The 21,577-nt window shown below is 52.8% G+C and overlaps 1 protein-coding gene and 1 long non-coding RNA gene across 5 annotated transcripts in view; one reads left to right on the forward strand and one right to left on the reverse strand.

The window, feature by feature from the left end:
* PRDM16 (PR/SET domain 16) overlaps positions 1–10,190 on the reverse strand; it is a 299,007-nt gene extending 288,817 nt beyond the window's left edge. For all 4 annotated transcript variants that reach the window (XM_064396885.1, XM_064396883.1, XM_064396884.1 and 1 more), the window contains exon 1: positions 9,963–10,190. Coding sequence is in view for 3 of the 4 variants with exons in the window: in XM_064396883.1 (XP_064252953.1) it covers positions 9,963–9,999 (37 nt within the window). In the remaining variant the exon portion in view is untranslated. The remainder of the gene's footprint in view (positions 1–9,962) is intronic.
* A 3,258-nt stretch (positions 10,191–13,448) lies between these two features.
* LOC135284997 (uncharacterized) lies at positions 13,449–19,526 on the forward strand. The gene is made up of 3 exons (XR_010350040.1): positions 13,449–14,645; positions 14,737–14,826; positions 16,795–19,526. It is a non-coding gene; the product is annotated as an uncharacterized LOC135284997 (long non-coding RNA).
* Positions 19,527–21,577: the final 2,051 nt, after the last annotated feature.

Raw genomic sequence — 21,577 nt, forward strand, 5'->3', positions numbered from 1 at the left:
GAAGAAACTCAGCCCTGGAGCTGGGGGCCAGTCCTTGCCTGGAGCTGGTCCCAGCCTAATCCCGAGCCTAAACTCAGGTAAAGCTGCTCGTGGCAATGATGGAAAAGTCACTTTTTTCCCTCTTATCCTGCAGTTTTCCTGCCACTCCACAGAGCCCAGGCAACCAAGATAGAGCGGTGATCCCAATCCCAACCCTCCAGTGTTGGAACCCTGGCTGCTGAGAGATTTGGACTTTTTGTGCTGACAAGAGAACACTGCATTGACCTGAGGCTGTGGAGAAAGCTTCCAAAATTTAATGATAAAACTGGAATTATGGCTGTGTAGCTTGAATATATCACATGGTGGAAAACTTAGAGTTTAAGGATTTAGAATACAGTAATATATATAAAACAAGATAGAGGTTTTAAGGCAGAAGCCAGTCCTTCTTCTTCACCTTCCTCTTCATGGGTTTAGGTGGTATTTTGTAAGAATCAACCCTCCACAGCCACTCTGTGCCCTCCAGACCCAGGAGAAAAACTGCCCCGAGCTTCTTTAGTCCCCCTGAAGTGATTTCATCCTGAGTAGGAAATAAAGCTGGTTTTTCTCCTGCCCTGCCACACCAATAAAACAATAAATTGGTATCACTTCCAACAAGGTGCCGCCGCTGTAAAGTTAAAGATAGGGAAAGAAAATGAACTACTGGTTATGACAGCAGGGGAAGGGAGAAGAAATAAATAAAGCTGAGTGCGTGCAAGGGAGCAGATGGCTCATGTCCAGTGTGGCCCATCCTCTGTGGATTACTCCCCTGGAAAGGAAGTCCTTGCCACTTCAGAAAATAGCAATCTGTCTAAAAAATGCTGAGGTTATAGAATTGATCATTCCTTAAGTTAAGGAGAAAAACCAACCCGAGCCAAACTGCATTTCTGCAGCAGATATTGATCTGCAGAGGCTGAAAGTGAACCCCCTTAAAGCAGTTATAGACCCATATTTGTACATTTTATTATGCACATGCACACAAATCTCTGGGGCCGTGTCCTCAGCTGGTGAAAATTAGGTTCATTGATGTTGATGCTGATTTACATGAGTCGGGGATCTGGCCTTGCATTTAAAAAAGGAATCCTGAGTTTTAGCAGTTAAGCTCAGATCAGGCACGGGTGCTGTGCCCAGCCTTAGTCATGGGTTACACATCTCTTAAACCAGCCCTGGGTGCTCTTACACAGGGAACAGATTCATTTTAAAAACAAAAAGAGCAGTTTTGTGGCTGGATTGTGGCATCTGAAGAATACCCAGGTGGAGTGAGGGGGTACAGTGTGAACCAAAGTGCCAGGATCTGTTGAGGATTTGGGTTCAGATGGGCTGGGCTGGGCTGAACCTCCCAGAATCAGGACTGAGGGCTGATTTGGGGAACTCAGAGTGGGATGGGCACAGCCTCTGCTCTTCCCTCTCACCTCAGAGCCCAAAAGAACACTCAGAGCTGGTTTAGGATGCTCCCCACTGGGTGTCATGGAAGAAAAAAGCTGAATTTTTGAATATTCCTCATCTACACTGCTGATGAAACTGCTCCTTGCACTTGCCCTCCCAAAACTGGAATTACAACTGGAGCAACAAAAATTTGATTAAAAAAAAGCCCTGAGTGCTGAGAGTCCACCTCCAAACCAGGGAGCTTCAGGCAGGATCTGTGTGTGTTGAGGATTTGGGTTCAGATGGGCTGGGCTGGGATGAACCTCTCAGAATCAGGACTGATTTGGGGAACTCAGAATGGGTTGGGCACAGCCTCTGCTCTTCCCTCTCACCTCAGAGCCCAAAAGAACACTCAGAGCTGGTTTAGGATGTTCCCCACGAGGTGTCATGGAAGAAAAAAGCTGAATTTTTGAATATTCCTCATCTACACTGCTGATGAAACTGCTCCTTGCACTTGCCCTCCCAAAACTGGAATTACAACAGGAGCAACACAAATTTGGTTCAAAAAAAACCCTGAGTGCTGAGAGTCCATCTCCAAAACGAGGGAGCTTCAGGCAGACAGGAGGGGATTTTCTGCTGGGGAAGCAACCCATGAATCATTCAATAAAGCCTCCATGTGATAATGAATAGCCACCCTTCTCTGGTGGTGATAAGATATTTTAACTGAAAACATCAGGCCGTGTTTAAAAAATGATTACAAATTATTTTAACAGTGTATTTGCAGAGGGTTATAAAAACAGCTATAATATTTTTGTCTTGGATTCTAGAATTACCAGGGTGACAGCTAATGCAGTAATGATTTGTTTCAAATGCCAGTGTTTAAGCTGTATAAAGCTGATTTTATACATTTTTCCAGTAGGCCGCATTGTAGTTAATGAAATTAAACACACCAATCGCATTTGTCCCCAGGGGATGAGGAACTGAACACGCCACTGGTTTATTTTTTTATTAAAATAAATTGCAGCCAGCAAGATGGACTAATTGCCTACAGAATTGAAAAAGAAACATTCCATTGATATAATTAAGCCAATTTTCATGGACAAAAATAGTTATAGTGGATATAAAATAAGCAGAGCATTCAGGGCAGTTTGACTTCTCCCCAGCCCTCTGTATTTTGTCCAGAACATTAACTATTAAACAAATATGGATCTCAAACGGGCTGACAGCGTTATCTGGTAATGATGGCTAAATTGATCCCAATAGCTGAGGCCAGGCCATTGTGTCTCAGGGCTCTGCTGGGAGAGTTCCCAAGCCAAGAACAACAGAGCAGCAAAAAAAAAAAAAAAAAAACCAACTCAAAAAAACCAAAAACTCACCTCCCAAACCGGACCTTAAAGCAAAACACCTGAAAGATGTAAAACCATCGAGGCAAAAATTAATCAGCACCTGGTTTCTCTTGGGCTGGCACTTCACCCCCGGTGCCCGTGCAGCCCTGCTTTGGGGAGAGCTGTTGTGCAGCCACCCCACTCTTGTCCCTAAAATTATTCCAAAAAGGGAATGGTGAAGAGAAGACAAAGTCTTTCCACACCAGCTCGGTGCAGACCAAGATTTAGCGTGATGGGAGCATTATTCTGTGGCCTACTGGAAATAATTTGGCTGTCTCAGTCCATTTTCACCTGGCAAATGTCTCCCCAAGAGGACCAGTGGCCTCGTTTGCAGCACAAAAGTGGGTTCGGTGGTACAGAAAACCCCACCTTATGAGCTATTTTTTATAAATTTGGGTAAAACACCTCTTTTAGGGCTCATGCTGAAAGTTTAGTCACCCTCTGAACAGAAACTTTCCTTCCTCCCACTGTCCTGCACACCTCTGCAGAGAGAAACACTGAAATCCATGAAAAAGGAGTTCATTTTCCAACCCTATCCACCAAGACATCCTTTGCTGCAGGGAAATTTCTTCCCAATTACAGGGAAAAAAACAACCCAAAGATAAAAAATCTCCTTATTCAGGGTATGAGCATTCAGAAGCGTGATGCACACTTAGTGCAGGGATGAAAGTCATATTTCATTTTTATGAGCAAAGAAGGTGCCATCACTCAGGGAAGGAAGAGGAGGAAGAAATCCTCCACGGGACAGGGACACTCCGTTACGGATTTGGACGGTGCACAAGGCAAACCCAACTGCAATAAAAATGAAAATAAACAGCCGTGAGGAGGTAGCGCTGATGCATGAAAATCCATTAGGAAAAGAAAAGAAATAATAAGGTCGTAGATCTTTTCCACTCCAACATCCCTGGACTGAAATTTCTCCAGAAAAAAAAAAAAAAATTTAAAAAAAAAAAGAAAGAAAGAAAAAAGAGGAAAAAAAATATTAAAAGTGTATTTAAGATCAGAAAGCCCAGCAGGAATTTTGGAGGGGGATGCCGTATCAACAGGCTGTTACCCGGAGTGGAACAAATGTGTTTGCACATCCCCTTCTTCGGATGTGTCCATCCCCGGCTGCAGACAGGCACTGTGGCCATGCATTTATTGAAGTGCTGGGCTCACCCCCCTGGGATGAACGCTATCTTTTGGGAAATAGCAAATAGAAAGAGAAAATCATTGCTCAGCCAAGATTTGGGTGTTTCCCCTTAGCGTTCGGAGTCGGAGTTTGTCATTTAAATAATCCTTAACCGGGGGGAAAAATAAACACATCCAGTAATAGGGGAGAGGCAGCAAGTTGTGGAAACAAAGCCTGAGCTTGTCCTGGCCCACGGAGGGCACAAATAATCCCAGGTGCCATCAGCTCTGTGCCACAGGAAGGGTCTGGCTTGGGAATGCAGCTTTTTCTTCCACTAAACGATTTCACACAGCTGAAGTTTTAATGCATCAAGACGGGGGGGAAATAATAATAACCAGAGAAAACTGAAATTTTACAGGTAGAGGGGCAAAAGCAGCTCTGAAAAATGTGGATTCTCCTCCTGATCCTGCCACCAGGAGCGGGCAGGGATCCTGCACAACACCTCCTCCCTTCCCCAGCCCTGCCGGAGGATCACAACTCATTCCCCACCATCCAGGTGGCTCCTGAGCCTCACCTCCTTCATGTTTGCAAACTTCTCAGGCCTTTGTCTTTAAAGCACCGTATTAAACAGCACCGAGCTTTTATAAACCACGTAAGCCGTAATAATCATAGCCATAATCACAATAATAACACTTCTCACTCAACAGGGCCTTTCCTTGCGAGAATCTCCGGCTGCTCTGCAGCCACCAAGGAGCTCAGCCGTGCCTGGAGAGGCGATTTCCCTGCGGCACAGGAGATTTCCCTGCGGCACAGGAGATTCCCGAGGCTTTCCCTCCAGGGAGCGGAGCCCGCAGCCCGGCGGGCAGGTGGAACCGGGCGCAGCGGGGCCGGAGAATCCCGGCAGAATTCCCCGCTCGTGGAACGCTCCCAGCCGCCCGAGGAGCCGGGGTATCGTTGCAGCGAGAGGTAGAGATGAATTACAGAGCTGTCGTGGGGTGAAATCCAAGCTCCTGCCTCGCTTTTTGCCTGAGAGGGAGCGGGGATCGTGCGCGCTTCAGGTGCGCTGCGCTTCATCCCGGCCGGCTCTTCCCAACCCTGCTCCCCTCGGGGCTCTCTGACCCCGCTAATGTGTGCCTAAAATCGGGCAAAAAATCAATTCAGTGCTTTCCCGACATCAGTGTCTTCCCCAGGTATTTTTAATAGCAGCCCTCAGGAAAATGTTTGGTTTATTTTTATCCCCCCAGCTCATTAAAGACCTCCTCTGCCATCCCTGAACTCACACAGCAGTCGCGGTGCAAAGCCTAAAAATAAAGCAGGTTTAGGTGGTCGAGTTAAAAAACTAAACATAAAGTACACATTCAGTCCGATTTCTGCACAGAACATTCTGGGTCGTGACCGTGCAGTAGCTGTGATTTTAATGCGTGTTTTAAGACCTTTGTATGCGCGCTGCCAGCCCGACAGACAAACGCCTCTGCCCAGACAGACACGTCTTGCACCGGCACGGAGGTTTTACAGGAAACGGGAATTCAGTGAAATCGGGAATTCGGCGAATTTGGGATAACGCGCCTTTTCTCTGACGCACTTTCCAAACTCATTTTTCTGTGCAGACCCGCCGGTGCCCCGTGATGCGAGCACACGTGGACGGGCATCACACGCACCTCATCCGAGCGGCTCGGACACCCACGGGCGCTGCCGGCAGCCAGGGCCGGACCCCAATCCCCCATCCCCGCGTCTCCCGCAGCACTTTGGCACCTCGGAGCTGCTGCTCTGCGGGTGAGAGCAGCCAGTGCCCCTCGTCGGTGCCCCCGTTTGCCAAGTTCCTGCCCAGGCCAAGGAGAGGACGTGCCCTGCAGTTGTTCCCTCGGTGCTTTTTCCCAAATAACCCACGCGGGACGAGTGGGGGAATTGATACATTATATTTGTAGATTTTTTTTGGGGGGGGGGAAGAAAAAATAAATTAAGAGTAAAGCGATCTCGAATCCTCGGCGATTTTTGTTGAAGCGCTAATTACGCATCATCTTAATTAGCGGATCAACCCCCCCCCCCCTCCCCTTCTCTGCCCCGCATCCCTAATTGCCTAATTGAACAGATCCGGGGCAGGACAGGGGGGGACCCAGCCACGGTGGGGACCCTGCGGCGGCGGCCCCGCACCTGCGCGGGGCTCCGCACCCGCGGCCGCCGCTCGGGAGAGCTTTGGGGACATCCCGGTCACCGAGGGCAGCGGAGCGGGCCGGGCACAGCGCTGCCTCCCTCCGCTCCCCCGTGTTCGCCCCCGGGGCTCTAGGTAGGGACAGGGCACAGGGAGAGCTTTGGAGATGGGGGAAAAAAAAATCTAAAAGCCCCAACGCGCCATAAATTTTCCTCGTCCGTGCGTTGCAGCTTTGGGAGCGTCTGTGGGAGCACAAACAGAGCCATGCGCCGGGAAGTGGCGCTTGGGCTCCAGCTCTCCTCGCTCCTCTCCCTTTCCCCTTCACTGTCTCTTCAGCCTTAATTAAAATAAAATTAATAAAATATCGGTAAACGGGAAGGCTGTTCTCTCCTCGAAGGCGAAGCCTGAAACCGAGGAAGCGGTGCCGGGCACGGCAGGGCTGGGTTCACAACCATTTTCCTGCCAATCCAGCCTGCCCGGAGGATGCACCAGCGCTGCCTGAAAACTCCGGCCCCAAAGTGTTCCTCCGTCCTGTTCCTAACAGTGAAAACAAACGGAGCTGCAGAAATATCAACCACCTTTTGCCAGCACGAGCATTTATTTAAGAGCCTGCGATCCTGCCCTGCCGTGTATAGCTTGGTGTTGTAGCTGTACTCTGAAATTCAGGGATTTCGAAAGGAAACGAATTCGCTTTGAGCGTGCAGCGCCCAGCTCCTGTGTCATTCGCCTCCCCTGCATCCTCTCTCTGCCAGCAGCAGCGAGACCCCGGCTGCTGCAGAGCTTCTCCCCGCTCACCCAGATTTTATTTTCTCGCGAAAAGACGAGGCCCTTGGAGCCGGGGACACGGCGTGGCCTTCTACCTGGCCGTGCCGCTGATCCCCTCGGGGGCTGCGGGTGGCCGAGCCCCCGGAGCCCAGCCCGGCCCTGCGGGGGATGCGGGGGCAGCGCTCACCTGGGCGCCGGCACCCCCGGGGCTGCTGCGCCTCCCCGCACCCTGAGCGAGCCTCGTTTTTTGATTTACAGCCGTTTCTAAAGGCTCCCAGCCCGGCCGGGAGCCACGGAGCGAGCGAGAGCCATCCCCGGCTCCGGTTCAGCTCCGCTGCCCCCGGTACCTGCCGCTCTCCCGGTGTGAGTGGCGCTGAAACCGCCGAGAATTCCGCTCCCACCCCAGCGCACAAGCGTTCTCCCCTTTTCCCAGACAGGTAATATTGTGGAATTCCCAGCGGAGCCTCACATCTGCTTAAAATATTGTCCAATGAAATGAAATTTTCCAGCACAGCGTGTTTTTAAAGCCTCGCACGGCTCGGCGGCCGCGCACCGGGGCCGTGCGGGCTCTCCCAGCACCCGCAGCCGCTCCCGGGGCTGCAGCAGCCAGAAAAGGGAGCTGGGAAGGGACCTGCGGGGTCCCGTGCCGTGAAAGAAGTTGTGGCTACCTCGCCGGGGAAAATACAACGAGATCCCACACTCGTGTCCGTGTTTAATCTGTTTGGCAAATAAATACTCCTGGGATATTGAAACCTTAGCTCCGGACTACTGTTTTGAACTGTGATCCCTAAAAAATCCTCGCCTGAAACCCCATAAACCGTTGGGCCTTGTATTGTATTAAACACCTGATTTTAATCAGGGCTCAGCCTCCGAGCAGGCGCTTCCAGGCGCGTTCGCGGCTCCGGCCGCCGGGAAGGGCTCGCTCCCGGCCGCGGAGCTCCCAGCTCTTCCCCGAGCTCTGGAGATATCCAGGCACCGAAAATCTTTTAGCCCTTGAGCTGCAGGAGCTCGCTGAGAGCTCACGGGGGGAGCGCGGAGGGTCTCAAACGCGGCCGGATCCGCATCGCACCCACCGGGGACACATCTGTAAAAACCCGCACTGAACCGCCGGGGCACATCTGCAAAAAAAACCCGGGGCCTTTTCAAGAAGTAAAAAGAAAGAGAAGGAGAGGCGAGGAAAAAAAAAATAAGAAAGAAAATAAAAGTGAAATATTCCACCTTATTTAACCATTGAACTTGGCTTTTCCAGCCAAGAGAGCTCTGAAAATCATTCCTCACTTTAGCAATCTAAAACAATAACTGACGACTTTTTAAAAAGTTATTATTTGAACGGGGACGCTTAAAACGAGTGTTTATTGAAAAAAAATAAATTAAAGTAAAATAAAATCCCTGGATTAATTCCATGAACTTCCCTTAGAACTCCCCAGCGATGGGGTGACAATGTTGACCACGCAAAGGGTCACCCATCCCGCCCCGAGCAGCGCTGGTGCCCGCAGAGCCGAGCGGGGTGTTCGGGGGACACACGGACACGCTTTGGGGACAGGGGGACCCTCCTGGATCGCGATGGAAAATGTCGCGACACCAAGGTGAGCCGCGGGGCCTGGGGCTGCCGCGAAACAGGAACGGCGGCCGGAGCTCGGGGCCGGCGACAAACCCGGCGACAAAGCCACTTTGTGAGGAAAAGTGACCCCAGGAGCCGCGCTGGCTTTGGAGAAGGGTTCCCCTGGAACGGGGGTGTCCTCCCCGGGAAGGGGCGACCGCGGCTCATCCCGGGGGGCGGCACCGGCCCTCGCTGACCTTGGCGGCCTGGAAAGGCTCCGGGATGACGAACTTGAACGACAAAACCAACCTCGGAGCCCACGTGTGGCAGCGCTGGAGCGCCCGTGAGCCCTCGGCAGCCGCGGGGAGAGGCTGAACCCCGACGGGCTGTGCAGGGGGGGCTGCTCTCCATCACCTGCGGGGATCCCCCCGCCCCACGCCCGGCTCTGAGCGGCCCCAGGTTCCCCCCGGGGCTCCCGTGGAAAGGCACGCGAGGCAGCGGAGCGGGCAGCGCTGCTCGCCCGAGCCTTTTCCGAGCGCTGCGAGCGGAGTTTCCAGCGGGGCACACACTGCGCTGCAACTTCTGCAGCTCCAGATACTTCGCACAGAGCGAAACAGAAACTAAATAATAGTAATAATAATAATAATGATGATAATAATAATAATGAAAGGACAGGCTGGCTGCCCGGGCTCCAGAATCCTGCGCTGCCACCGGAACCTAACAGGGAATCACCGAGGAACCATCCCGAGCCTTTGCAGCGGGACTCTGAGGCAGTGGGGGCACAGAGGACCCGCTCTTCCCTACAAAAGCCACACTTTCCTTCCTCCTCGGAAAATCCAGGCTAAAAACGACTCGAAAGAAAGAACGAACGGGAGAGGGTCCGCTGGAAGACGGAGGGCAAAAGCTGCGCGAGACTTAGGAGCTGCAATTCCACCCCCAAGTAAATTTTAAAAAATTAAAAATTAAAGACACTCCCCCACACTCCCCTCCCCCAGACCTTCTTAACCCCCAGCTGGGACACCCGAGCTGCCTTCAGGATCTTCCCTCTGGACCTGCGACTCCAAAGCCCCTCACTGAGAGCGGATCCATTTTTTGCTACAAATTCTCTTCCTTCCCTCTCCTCGATAATTGTTCCCGAGACCAGAAGGGTTTCTCCCACTCCCCCCCCTCCCTCTGCCTGTCTCTCTCTCCCCCCTCTCTCCAGCGCTCCGTCTCTCGGCTCCCGCCGGCAGATGCCAAACGCAGACCTCTAGCGCCCACTATTTCAGGAGCCGGGAATATTATTTCACAAGACTTGGAACGACTCAATAAAAAAAAAAAAAAAAAAAAAAAAAAAAAAAAAAAAAAAGTTCCTCGCTATCCCCTTTCGTCAACTTCCAGCTAACTTTCGCTTTTCTCCCCCGGCCCCGCGCACCGCCCGCCCGCCGCGCCCGCTGTAGCGCGGAGCGGCGCGGGGCAGCGCGGAGCGGCGCGGGGCAGCGCGGGGGGACCCGCGCCCAGGGGCGGGCGGGCGGCGGGGCTGCGGCCGCCGCGGGGAGGGCGAGAGGGGCTCAGCCCCGCGCAGCCCCCGGCCCGGCTCCGTGCCCCCGGCCCCGCCGCCGGTACGCGGAAGAAGGGAGAGAAAGGACCTACTTTTGGGCAGTTTTCTCGCCCTCGCCTTGGATCTCATCGTGTCGGCGTGTGGATTCCTCTCCTCCTCCTTGAGCCCAGAAGCAGCTACACACTATCTTCATCTCCCCAGCATTGTCAGTTTGGACACCTTCGCACATGCGCACAGAGCATTCAATCTGACACCCTCACCAGGGCCAAAAAAACTTTCCAATGTATTCATCATCATCGGGCTGGTTTGGTCTTTTTTTTTTTTTTCCTCTCTCCCTTTTTTTTTTTTTTTTTTTTTTTTTTTTTGTCCTATCCTCTTCCTCAGACCACTTATCTCTGCCCCCTCCTCTCTGCCGGCACCATCAGAGCCTTCTCCTGATCTGCCCCTTTAAGAAAAATCAGCCCTCTCCGCTCCTAACCCTCCGCACACTGACCTTACACACTGGACAATATTTAAGGATCAAGGTGCCATCCTATAAAGAGGTGATTATTATTATTCTATTATTATTGTTACTGCTAAATAGCAATGCTGTAGAGAAAGTTTGTTAGTAGTTGTCATCTTGTAAACGTTCCTAGTTTGGACATGCTTTTGTTTTTAATCTGAAAAATGTTTATTTACGTAACTTTTCAACCAGTGTCTGTCTTTATTTTCTTCCTTATTTTTTTTTCCCTTTTTTTTTCCTTTTGCCTTCCTCTCCCATTTTGGCTCAGGGGGTGGGTTGCCTAACTTGAAAAATAATAACTTTTAAAATAAGAGAACTTGCGCTGTCGTGTTTTGTCGGTATTTCTCGTGTTTCTACCAGAATTTTTTTTCCAGCGTTTCTGCAGCTTCTCTCCTCCATCCCCGGCTCGGTTTTGTCGCTGTTGGCGGGGGTTTCACCCTCGGTTTGTCGCGCCGGGAGGGCCCCGGGCCCCGCACCCCGCGGGCAGCCGGGAGGGGTCGGGCAGGGAGGGCGGCCGCTCCGCTCTGCCTTTCAGGTGGAAGGCAGCGCGCTGGGGCAGCGCTCCCCAGGGACGGGGGAAGCCGCCAGCCACCCGAGGAAAGGGGGGAGAGGAAGGACAGACACCCCCGGAGCCCCCCAGGACCTGGCCGCCCCCTCCCCGAGCGGAGGTAGCGAGCGCTGGGGCAGAGGAGCTTTGAAGAGAGGAGCGAAGTGTAAATAGCCGGTGATTGATGTGCTGGCTTTGACTGCGGAGAAAGCACTATTTTAATTCAAGTGGCCAGGTCAGATGGTCACGGAAGAAGGTTGAAAGGTAGGATTTAATGAGATTAATATGGAGAGAGGGAGAAAACGCGCGTCGTCTTAAACATTCCATAAAATAATGGGGTGAGGGCAGCGCGGCGCTCCGCGCTGGAGGTGCGGACCCATCCCGGGGAGCCCTCGCACCGAAGGGCACCGCAAAAAAACCCCAAAAAAAACAAAGCAAAACTTGTGTGGGTGCGTCAGGTCCCTGCTGGAAGCCATTCCGCCAGCTGCACTCCTGCCCTGCAGGTGGAACTGGGGAGGGGGGGAATATTCCTGCTAATTACCGGTTTTCCCCTCCTCAATAAACTCTTTAATTGCAAATGGGAGCAGAGGCCTTTCAGATGCTACCGAGGGAAGGGTGGGGGAGCAGGAGGCCAAATAAAATAAATCCGTTTGAAGGGAACTCGGAGCCACGTGTCGCCTAAAATGCCGAAGCGGTGCCTGTGAATTCCTGCCTCGAGGACGCCGTTCCACGGCGCGCCGGGCACCCCGAGGTTGGAAAAACAAGCTCTTCCCAGCCTCACCGGTGAAACAGGAGCTCGAGTGTTTCCAACTCATTGAAATATTTCTTCCAGCCATCCCGGACTCTCGCTGTCCCCGCGTCCCCCACCGAGCCGCTCCCGGGACGGGCGGGTTTCAGTTTGAAAACGTCGTCCCAGGTTATTTCTCGCTGTTATTGAAGCGGTCTTCTGGCAGAAGACCGGGTAGAGCCGGGAGAGCCGCGGCTGGCCGGGGGAGGATGCCCCGGGCGCCGCGTCCCCGTGGCCGAGGCGGGGAACGAAGGTCACGGAGGGCTCGGAGCACCGGGCGGGCACCGCGGCCGTGCCCCCCGCAGCCCCAGCCCCGCACAACCCCGGCTTTTGTTTTCTGGCCAAAACCCCCCGCATCCCCATCACCCAGACTCCCCCAGGAATCGGCTCCTGCGGGGCACAGCCCCGCTCCAGCGGAGCCGCTCGGGGATTTTTGGGGAGAGGCGCTTTCGGGGGTGCGCGGTTGGGGTGGCTCTGGGGGTACCACGGTTTGGGGGATGCTTCTGCAAACGAAGCCACCGAGAAGAGATCGAAAGCCGCCGTGTCTGGGCTGCCCCGGTTGTCCCCGGCACCCCGGGTCTGCCCGTGTCGCTTCCCCGGCTCCGGCCGCGTTCCTGCCGGGCCGAGGCGGCGGCGGCCGGGCTGGAGAGGGGAGCGGGGCTCCCGCAGCCGCCGGCGGGCACGGAGCGGGGCGGCAAGGCCGGGCTGCGGCGCTTTGCCGGCCCAGGAAAGGGGGAAAAAGGAGATAAAACCCCCCCTAAAATAAAAACATATATAACAGGGTGAAAATGTGGGGGAAAAAAAAAGAGAGAACGAATTTGGAAGGGCCGGAGCCGGGGTGTGCTGGCCGTGGGCTGCGGTGCGTGTGGGGCAGGACACGCTGCCATCCCCGACACGAGTGGGATTCCCCCCCCGCAGCGGGCACGGCCGGGCGGTTGCAGCCCCGGAACGGGCCCCGTTTGCCCCGCTCGCTGCAAGCCCCAGCAGCTCGGGGCTGCTGGCGAGGGCACGGCCCGGGAGCTCCGGGGACAGCGCTCCTGCTCCCACCGGGGTTCCACGGGGCCTCGCTGCATCCCGGCTCTGAGCCCCCGTGGAAGGAAAGGGCTCCTGGGGCTCAAAAGCCCCGCAAAGCGTGGTGTGCGGCCGGGCAGGGAGAGCCTCGCAGCCCCCCGGGATCCCCGGAGCCCCCCCGTGTCCCGGCAGGCGAGCATCCCGCGGTGGCCACCGGGCTTTTCCAGCCTGCACCTGTCTGCGTGCGTGTCGCTTCCACGGGGAAGGGCAAATGAATGCCCGTGGAGGAAGGGAGAAGCGCCAGGAAGCTTCTGGGCGCTGCCGGGTCAAGCCGGGTGGCTGCCAAGGAGCCGGGGCCCTGCCCGGCCTGGAGCCACTCCGTGCACCGCCACTCGCCCAGGAACTGTGCCCACGGGCACCCTGGGGATGGCTGAAGGGGAAAACCACTCCAGCGAGAATTAATAACCACCTCCTGCAGGGGAAGAAGCAGCCAAGCCCCTCTGCGTGCCAGGGGACAGGGACCCGCATGGCCGCGTCTGGGGGGTCTGGGGGCACAGGGGAGCAGGGGGGTCCCAAAATGAGCCTGCTCGGGGTTGATCCCCTCCGCCCTGGCCCCTCTTTGCTCCTCCACCCTCGCCCCGCTAGCGGAGATTTCAGCACGGCGTGGGGCGGGCGGGGGGGTCCCCGCAGCTCTGGGGAGGGGGCGCTGGAGTGGCAGGGATTTACGGGTGGGTTCCTCGGCATCTCCAGCACAAGCCATGTGCTCCCAGGTGGGATTGGGAAACACGCTCCAGGTGAAGCGCCGTGTGGGAAGCGCCCGGCTCTGCTCCCCGCGGGGCCCTCCCGGGAGCCCCGGGCTCGGGTGGGCACCCACGGGGGGCACGGGAGAGGGGAGAGGCGCTTGGCGAGCTGTTTTGCACAAATATTTTCAAGCGGTAAAGAAGATTAAAATGGTTGAGCCCGTCCAGCTTGTCCGGGCGCTGCCGCACGCCCCTTGCCGAGGATTTTCGCATCAATCCCTCCTTGTTTCTGCGCACGGGATTAAACCGGGAATTAATATTTTAAACTACGCAAGAACCCGGCGGCACAGGACGGGGCTGCGCTCCGCGGGGTCGCAGATCAGCCGCTGAGAATGTCACACGCTTCCCTGGGGATTTTCCCCGCTAATCTGCCGCTAATTAGCGGCGGGAGCGCACCCACGGGATGACGAGGCGCTGCCTCGCACCCACGCCACGGAGCAGCGCTCCTCGCATCCCTCCTGCCCAGGAATTCCGACACCTCCCGAGGCGCGGTCCCTGCGAGCAGCCGGCACAAGGGGGCGGTTAAGGACAGCCGGGAGCCCCGGGGCTGCGGGGATAACGGGGGGCCCGGGGGGAGCCCCCTCCGAGCATCCCCGACAGTTCGCCTTCCCAGCAGCGGCTGTGCTGGCGGCCGGGGAGAGGAGAAAAACCATAAAAATAATAAAAATCAAACTCTGCAAAGGTGGCTGCGCCCCCTCCCCGCTCTGAGGGGGTGGCGAGACACCGGCCCGGGTCCTCCCCCCGGGGTCGGGGCCACCCGGAGCCGCTCGGGGGGCTCAGAGCTGCTCAGGGTGATGGAGCTCGGTGCGGGTGTCACATCCTCCACCCGCCAGAGCCTTTCCTGAAGTGACCTATTTACACTCTCATTGGTTTAAATTAATTTATTTTTTTTTTACCCGAAAAGCTTTGAGAAGCGGCGGAACAAGCGCCAGTGAGAAAGGGAGAAATGGATGCGTTTTGTACATTGAAAAAAAAAAAAATGAAATTAAGTCACTTGCTGGTCCCCTTAGCGATGAAACACAGAGGGGAAGATTAATACTGCAGCATAACCTGTGCCTGCATCCTCTGTCCTGCACCTCTTCCCTGATATTCCAGCTGCACTGAAACCCGTCTGTGCATCAAAATGAGGTGATCAGTCTAATTTTTTTTTTTCTTATTTCTAGAAGAAAACACTGGCTCCTCTGGCCTTGAAAAAACACCGTGTCAATTGCCATTTCAGATTTTTCAAAAAACGTGTTCAGCTCTAAGAATTCCTCCGAATTCGTTACACTCCACCGCGCCAGGCTGCGCCTTGCTGGTCCCGGCGAAGGTAAAAATTCACGTCCTAAAATAAGTCGTAAAAAAAAAAAAGAAAAAGAAAAGCACAATTTACATTTGAATATCTAACTTGAACATGATTATAATTACAATCGTCAGACATCGAGCAGTGTTGTCTCCCATGAACAGACAGTTTTGGGGATGTAAACACAATTTTAATCGTGACGGTCTCTGGGAATGAAGGGAAATTAAGGAGTTATAGCAATTTTTTTCGACGTTTGATCAAAATATTTTTGCCCGGAGATTGCTTGCCAAATGAAAGCAAAATAGGAACGATGTGCACTGTAATTCAGAAGAGTTTTGTTATGGAAAGAGCCCAAGCCCGCGGTCTCTCAGGGCTGAGCTCTCTCCTCCTCCCGGGGGATTTTTGGGAGCTTCTCCCCTGCGGCAAGTGCCCCTGGCAAACAGGTACCGCTGGGGCAATTTTCGATCGAGCATTTTTCAGCCCAAACGCCCAATTCTGAAGCCACCACAACGACCTGAGTCGCCTTTTCCCTCGGAAGTGCCCGAACTGCCCCCGATTTAAGGAGATTTAGGGAGATTTAGGGCTCGCAGGGAGATGCAGCCGCTGGCTGGCTCGGGGCGCGTTCCCCTCCCGGTTTTTGGGGTTCCCCTGCCCGGGGCACCCCCTGCTCCTCCCGGCAGCCCCGAGCCAGGCCCGCAACCCCGCAGGGCTCCGGCCAGGGCGGGATTCGCGTTAATTAAATATTGTAGAGGTGGCAAGGGCTGCACCCCAAATCTCCATTTGCTGCCCTGCCCCAATTCGGAGCTTCCTGCGCTCGTCCCCGCGGAGCTGCGCCCGCTCTGGCGGTGTCCCCATCCCCTGGGGACCCCGATGGAGCCCTCGGGAGGTGTCCCCTCACTGTCCCCTCCTTCTGCTGCCCCTGGGTGCGCGGGACTGCGGCTCAGCCCCCAAAAAGCAGCCGAAGTCCCCAAGGGGACACCAAGGAGGCCTCCCCGAGTCCCCGCGGGGTCCGCGCCTGATTCACTTGGGCTCCCCCGGCTAAAAACGGCTGCGGCGGGGCTGGCTGGATAATTATTAGCTATTAATTGAGTTCAAGACCTTTTCCGGCGGTGGGAAATGAGGAGCCCGAGCAGCGAGCCCAAGGAGGGGCTGCGAGCAGCCAAAGAACCGCGGCCTGACCCAGAACCCCGGGGGCGGGGAGAGGTGGGGGGAAAAGGGGCGACAAAAAATTCATGAGGTGAAAATTATAGAAACTTCAGAGGCAGGGATTGATTTCCGAGACACCTCGGGGAGACGGGGGAGAGGGGCGATGCCCGACGGGGCGGGCCGGGGTCTCCGGGCAAGGTGAGGAGCGGGGCCGGGGTCCCCCCGGACCCCCAGCGAGCTCCTACCGATGCCGCTTTCTTATCTTTGCACGCTTCCACCTTCCAATTAAACTTCCCCAAATTGCCAAAAGGCTGATTTGCATGCAAGGGACCCCGCTCAAAGATGCTAACTTATTGTCTCCTCCCAGAACTTAACATTTCTCTCTTCAGTTCCCACTTGAAAGAAGTTTTAGAACAGTATTCAAAGACTGTCCAAACGAACAAAACCTTCCCCTTCGCTCGGGAGAGAAATCCGGTGTATTCAATACGAGGGCATATTCTCAGAAGTTTGCAGATTTGGGTTTAAAGGCGGTATTGTTCGTGCCTTTTTCCTGAAACTTCTTTATTTTTTTTTTCTCCCTCAGACCGCGGCTCACATGCCTGCAAAGGATTATTAAAATAAAACATCATAGAGCATTTTCCCTCCTTTATTTCTCCCCCTTCTTTACTGTTTAGAATTACTTTTCTGGAGGAGCTTTCCAAGCACCCCCCCCAACCCCGCAAGTCATAATTAAGAACATTTTTCCCCCCCCCCAACAAACAGGAGAAAGACTCAAACACTTCTCCGAATGTTCCTTTTTCTTTAAACACTAACAGCGTTCTAAAATCGGAAACATTTATCTCTTCCCAGAACACCTGAAAACATTCTCGGGGCTGCACAGACGCTGTTCTTCTACAGCTGAACAAATTAAAGCGGCGAGATTTTGATACCAGAAGCATCTGTGAGAGCAGAAAATAAACGCAAACCTAAATTCGTACTGGGTTTGGGGGAAAAAAACCCAAAACTGTTTACAAGGCGCCGGGATCTCAGCGTTCAAACACCCCATACACAGGCAGAGGTATTTTTTTTAGGATTAAAAGATGATGATCCAATGGGCTGAGGATGTAAAACTCCTTTGGGGAATGCGATAAACTGCAAAAAGCCAGTGGCAACTCATTCCTGATTAACTCCTTTTTATAAAGGGGCGGAATGGAAGCGAACAGGGACCCGACGGGACACGAACATATTTTATTCATTTAATACAAAGCAGCTCCTTAAAAAAAAAAAAAAATCTTTAAAAAGGCAGTTCAGAGCATAACTCACGGGCCGGGGGGGAAGGCAAAAAAAAAACCTGATGGGGTGTGAGGTGATGTCGCCGTCATCCCTCGCTCCCCGGGCTGCGGGACCGGCCCGGCCCCCCGGGACCCCCCGATGCTGGGGGACCCCCCTGCCCCCCCGGCTCTCCCCGCTGACCTTAAAGGCGGAATCAATGAAATGGTGTAAGCGCAGAGAGCACAAAGAGCTCCTGTGCTCGGCTCTGCAGATCATAACCAGAGATGGGAAAGTATTTACGGGACTCTCGGAGTGACTGGTCCATCACTAGCGAAAAAATAATATTTTTAACCGCAGGGAAGCAAGAGTTCATGTAGATTTACAAACGAGGAGAAAGTAACTGTAAGAACATGTGTTAAAAAGGCAGCAGAAAGAATTCCATCGATTTCCATGAGAGGTGGATCGCATCCAGGAAGAATGAGTCAACTTCATTCCTTGGGCAGAGCTGGCCGGGCTGAGAGAATTACACCAGAAATGCCTCGGCATCACCTCGTGTCCCCCCTCCGTGCGCTGCTGTCCCACTAAGGACCTCTCCAGTGTGGTTACGGCTCAGAACGAGGTGGGAATTCTTTTAAAAACGGCTTTTAATCCCCGGCAAAGGATGGTTTGGGAAATGTATTCTCCCCGCGGTGTCACATCAGCTGCAGATAACTGCTGAGCCGAAAAGCCTCTCTCACACACACACAAACACACACACACACCATCCGTGGCAGGACAGGACAGCTCAGGGCTCAAGGAAGGGGAAAGACAAAATTTCCCCATCACAGGGATCCACTCCTCTGTTCTGGCTCCTAAACCCTCTTTCTCCTCTCCCCACAATTTTGGTGTTGAGCCGTGCAAGGTTTTGGTTTTATTTGCAGGGAGGAGGTGAAAACTTCTGCAAAAGTTTCCTCCCCACTCCCTTCTCCCAGGGCAGGGGACTCTGCTCACCCAGAAGGATGAATTGAGAGAGAAACCTTTCTCCACTCACAAATGCACATTTATTGTGGGCTCTTTTACAGGTGGAAGAACAAACTACTCGTTCCTTTCAGAGATTTGGGTTGAAACAGCAATGGACAAACACTGTCAGAATTCTGCCCTTTGCATTCAGACACCCCAAGTTTCACACAGACCCTCCCCCATTCTTCATTAACACAAAAATAGCACTTCAAACATCGAACAGGGAGCTCATCAGGCTTTTCCACCTTGCTGGTGGCTTTTTAGCCCAGAAATTCTCCAAATGAGGGCTTGTGGCAGCCTCAGAGGGACGCCAGAATTTTGTTGTGAGGCGCAGCCTGTGATAAGCTCATCAATGAATAGTTAAAAAGCAAGGTCCAAAAGTGTGGTTAGAAAATGAAATGCAAATATATACAAACTGGCCAATGGTTCCTGTGGATATAAATGCCTGCCTACCTCATGAGTGCTATTTTCCAGCCAGCTTTCCAAGCAGAGCAGCCCTTGCACTCCTGTATCTACAATTGTGCCATTTATAAGCCAGGAGCCCACCTCGCCCAGGCCCTGGTTCCTGCAGTGACTCATGTTCCACTGGCTTATTCCTGGGAAGATCTGTGCTAAAACACAGCAAAGAGCAGAATTTTGGGGAAGGAATGGCCCAGTTGGGAAAGCACCAGACACTCTCACTATTCCTTGTGTCAGAAAACCTGGAAATGCTGCTTTGCAGCCTGTGGGAGAGAAAGGCTTTTACAACTGGCACTAAAATAAAATATTGCACTGCCACCTGGGTCAAACAAAAGTCTGGGTGAATGTGGAAACCCAGGGCACTGGGAATATTTCTCTGTCTGCTCTGGGGTGCCCTGACCCCCTGGGCAGCACTGACTTTGTCCCTCCTTCATGGAGAAAGTTTCCTTGACTTCAAGATAGACTGGAATCCACAAAAGTGTGAAATTGGTTATAGAGTGTGGTGTAAGTGTGTCACTTAGGTGAGGAATTTAGGGTTTGGGATTTTTAGTGTGTTGTGGATGGGAGGGCACAGGGTGTTGTCCTGGGTTTCTTCTTCATGCTTCTTCTTCCTCCTTCTTCATGGGTTTGGGTGGCATCTTGCAATTGTGTGGAAAAAATCTACATTGCAGCTCTTTGGGATCAGTTATTGGGTTAAAAGGGGAAATAATCTAGGTGTTGGTTCTTAATTGGATAGTTTAGCCTTAAAACACCTTGTAACAAGAGATTGTTGGCCATTTCTGTGGTGCTTTTCCAGCGTGCTGAGCCTGGTGTGGACAGCGTGCAAAACTTTATATAAAATAATAATAAACAAAAACCTGAAGACCGAAAAAGTCCAGTGGGTCTCTCTTTTCTGACACAGAACTGCTCCAGGAGGATCTCCCCTAAAAGGGGAGCCCCTGGGGTCGGGGAATCAGCAACAGGTACCCCAGCAGATGGATGATTCTGGCTCAGGTTGGGGATTCTCCATCCCTGGCAGTGCCCAAGGCCAGGCTGGATGGAGCTCTGAGCACCCTGGGGTGGTGGAAGGTGTCCCTGCCCTGCTCATGGAATGGGATGAGCTTTAAGGACCCTTCCAACCCAAACCAGTCTGGGATTCCACACTGGAATTTGTCATTTCCAAGAAGGAAATAAAGCTTCTGAGTAAAGGATGAAGTGATTTATAAAAAAGCAGCACAGCAAGCTGCAAACTCAAAGGCAATTTGATAAGGACAACTTGTTTTATTAGGCTTTCCCATTAAAATCCTGTTTAATTCATTTAAATGCCCAAGTTTCCCATTCTGCTGCTGGAAAAGCAGCCTCCCTGATGAAAGAACACAGGAGTAAAACACATTACAGGTGTAAGCAGGTGGCTTTTATCCTCTCTGCACCAACAAAGCTGTGCAGGATGCTTGGGCAGAGCTCCTGCTCGCAGAACAAACCCCCCTAAAACAGCAGGGAGAGGCCAGGCAGGCACATCCCTGCCACACAACCTCACCTCCAGGCTCCTCCTGTTCTCACTTGGCTCCTTCCAGTGCCCTGACACACATCAGGAGTTCCTTCACTGCCACTCAGCTGTGGCTTTGCTCCCTTGGTAGGGCCGAGATGGGGAAATGGTTTCATTTCTCCGAATTATAAAGTGAAATAGAGTGAACTGAGAAGCTCTGTGACACATAATGGAGTGAGATCATCCACACGATGACTTCAATACGTCCAGGGAACTTCCCTGTCTGACCTGGAGCCCCTGCGGCTGTCACACCCTCAGCATTGCTGTCACTGCTGTCACCCTGTCCCAGGGGTGGCCTCAGTGACCCCCACGCTCCCCATTCCCACCCCTTTTCCTGCCCAGCTCTCCCACAGCAGCCTCTGAGCTCTCATCCCATAAATCCAAGGATTCCTCAGTGAATGGCTCAAATAAGATTCAGCACCTGCTCGTTCACAGAACCCCAGACTGGTTTGGGCTGGAAGGGACCTTAAATCCCAGCTCATGCTGCCCTGCCATGGGCAGGGAACCTTCCACCATCCCAGGTTGCTCCAAACCTTGTCCAACCTCACCCTGGACATTTCCAGGTGCTCAGGTGCATTCTAAGGGGCAGCATTGCTTCCTATGGAAAACATATTTTCTATGAAATTACCACTAAAACCTTTAACTCCTCTCTCAAGTAACCCAGAATGTGACTCCATTACTGATCACAAAGACATTTGGAAGGGAAGCTGAGTCATAATCAGGGATTTTGTCACAAAGCTCAGCAGAATGAACCATCCAGGCAGTGAAACTTTTGATTCTGAAGTGTGTCAGTCACTAAAAGTGGGCTGGCAGGGCACAGCAAGGGTTAAAGAATAACTGGGAAACAATAAAATGGAAAAATTTCAAATTTTCAGCAAGGGGACAAGCTGCCATTGCCCCCAGTGTTGTTTTTTTTTTTTTTTTTAACCAGTTAAGGGTTGCAGCACTTTTTGAGGTGACACTGAGCTCTGTGGCAGCAAAGCAGGTCAGGATTCTGCTCAATAACCACCCCACCCTTGAATTTTTTACAGATGGAGCTGGTTATCACCACCCACCTCCACCAGGAAAGGGAAAACCATCACTTCAAAGAAAAACACCCCAAATTCTGCATTTTACTATGAATAAATAGAAATCAAGTTGTGTTTGCAGCATTGCCATTCACCAAAAAAAAACCAATTAACATTTCCCCTCCCATTAAACACAAACTGAAATTTACACATTAAACACAATATGAAATTGTTCATTTTATCACTCAGGTTGTTGGAAAGGCCACAGTTCTGGCCATTTCTCCATTCAGCCATTTTCTCACTGCTCCTCCAAGCAGACATTCCACAAGGAAATTCTGGATGCTTCTACAGTAATAAAATATAGAATAAAAATAAAATAAAATAAAAAATA

This window comes from Passer domesticus, chromosome 22 (genome assembly GCF_036417665.1).
Source record: "Passer domesticus isolate bPasDom1 chromosome 22, bPasDom1.hap1, whole genome shotgun sequence".
NCBI lineage: Eukaryota > Metazoa > Chordata > Aves > Passeriformes > Passeridae > Passer > Passer domesticus.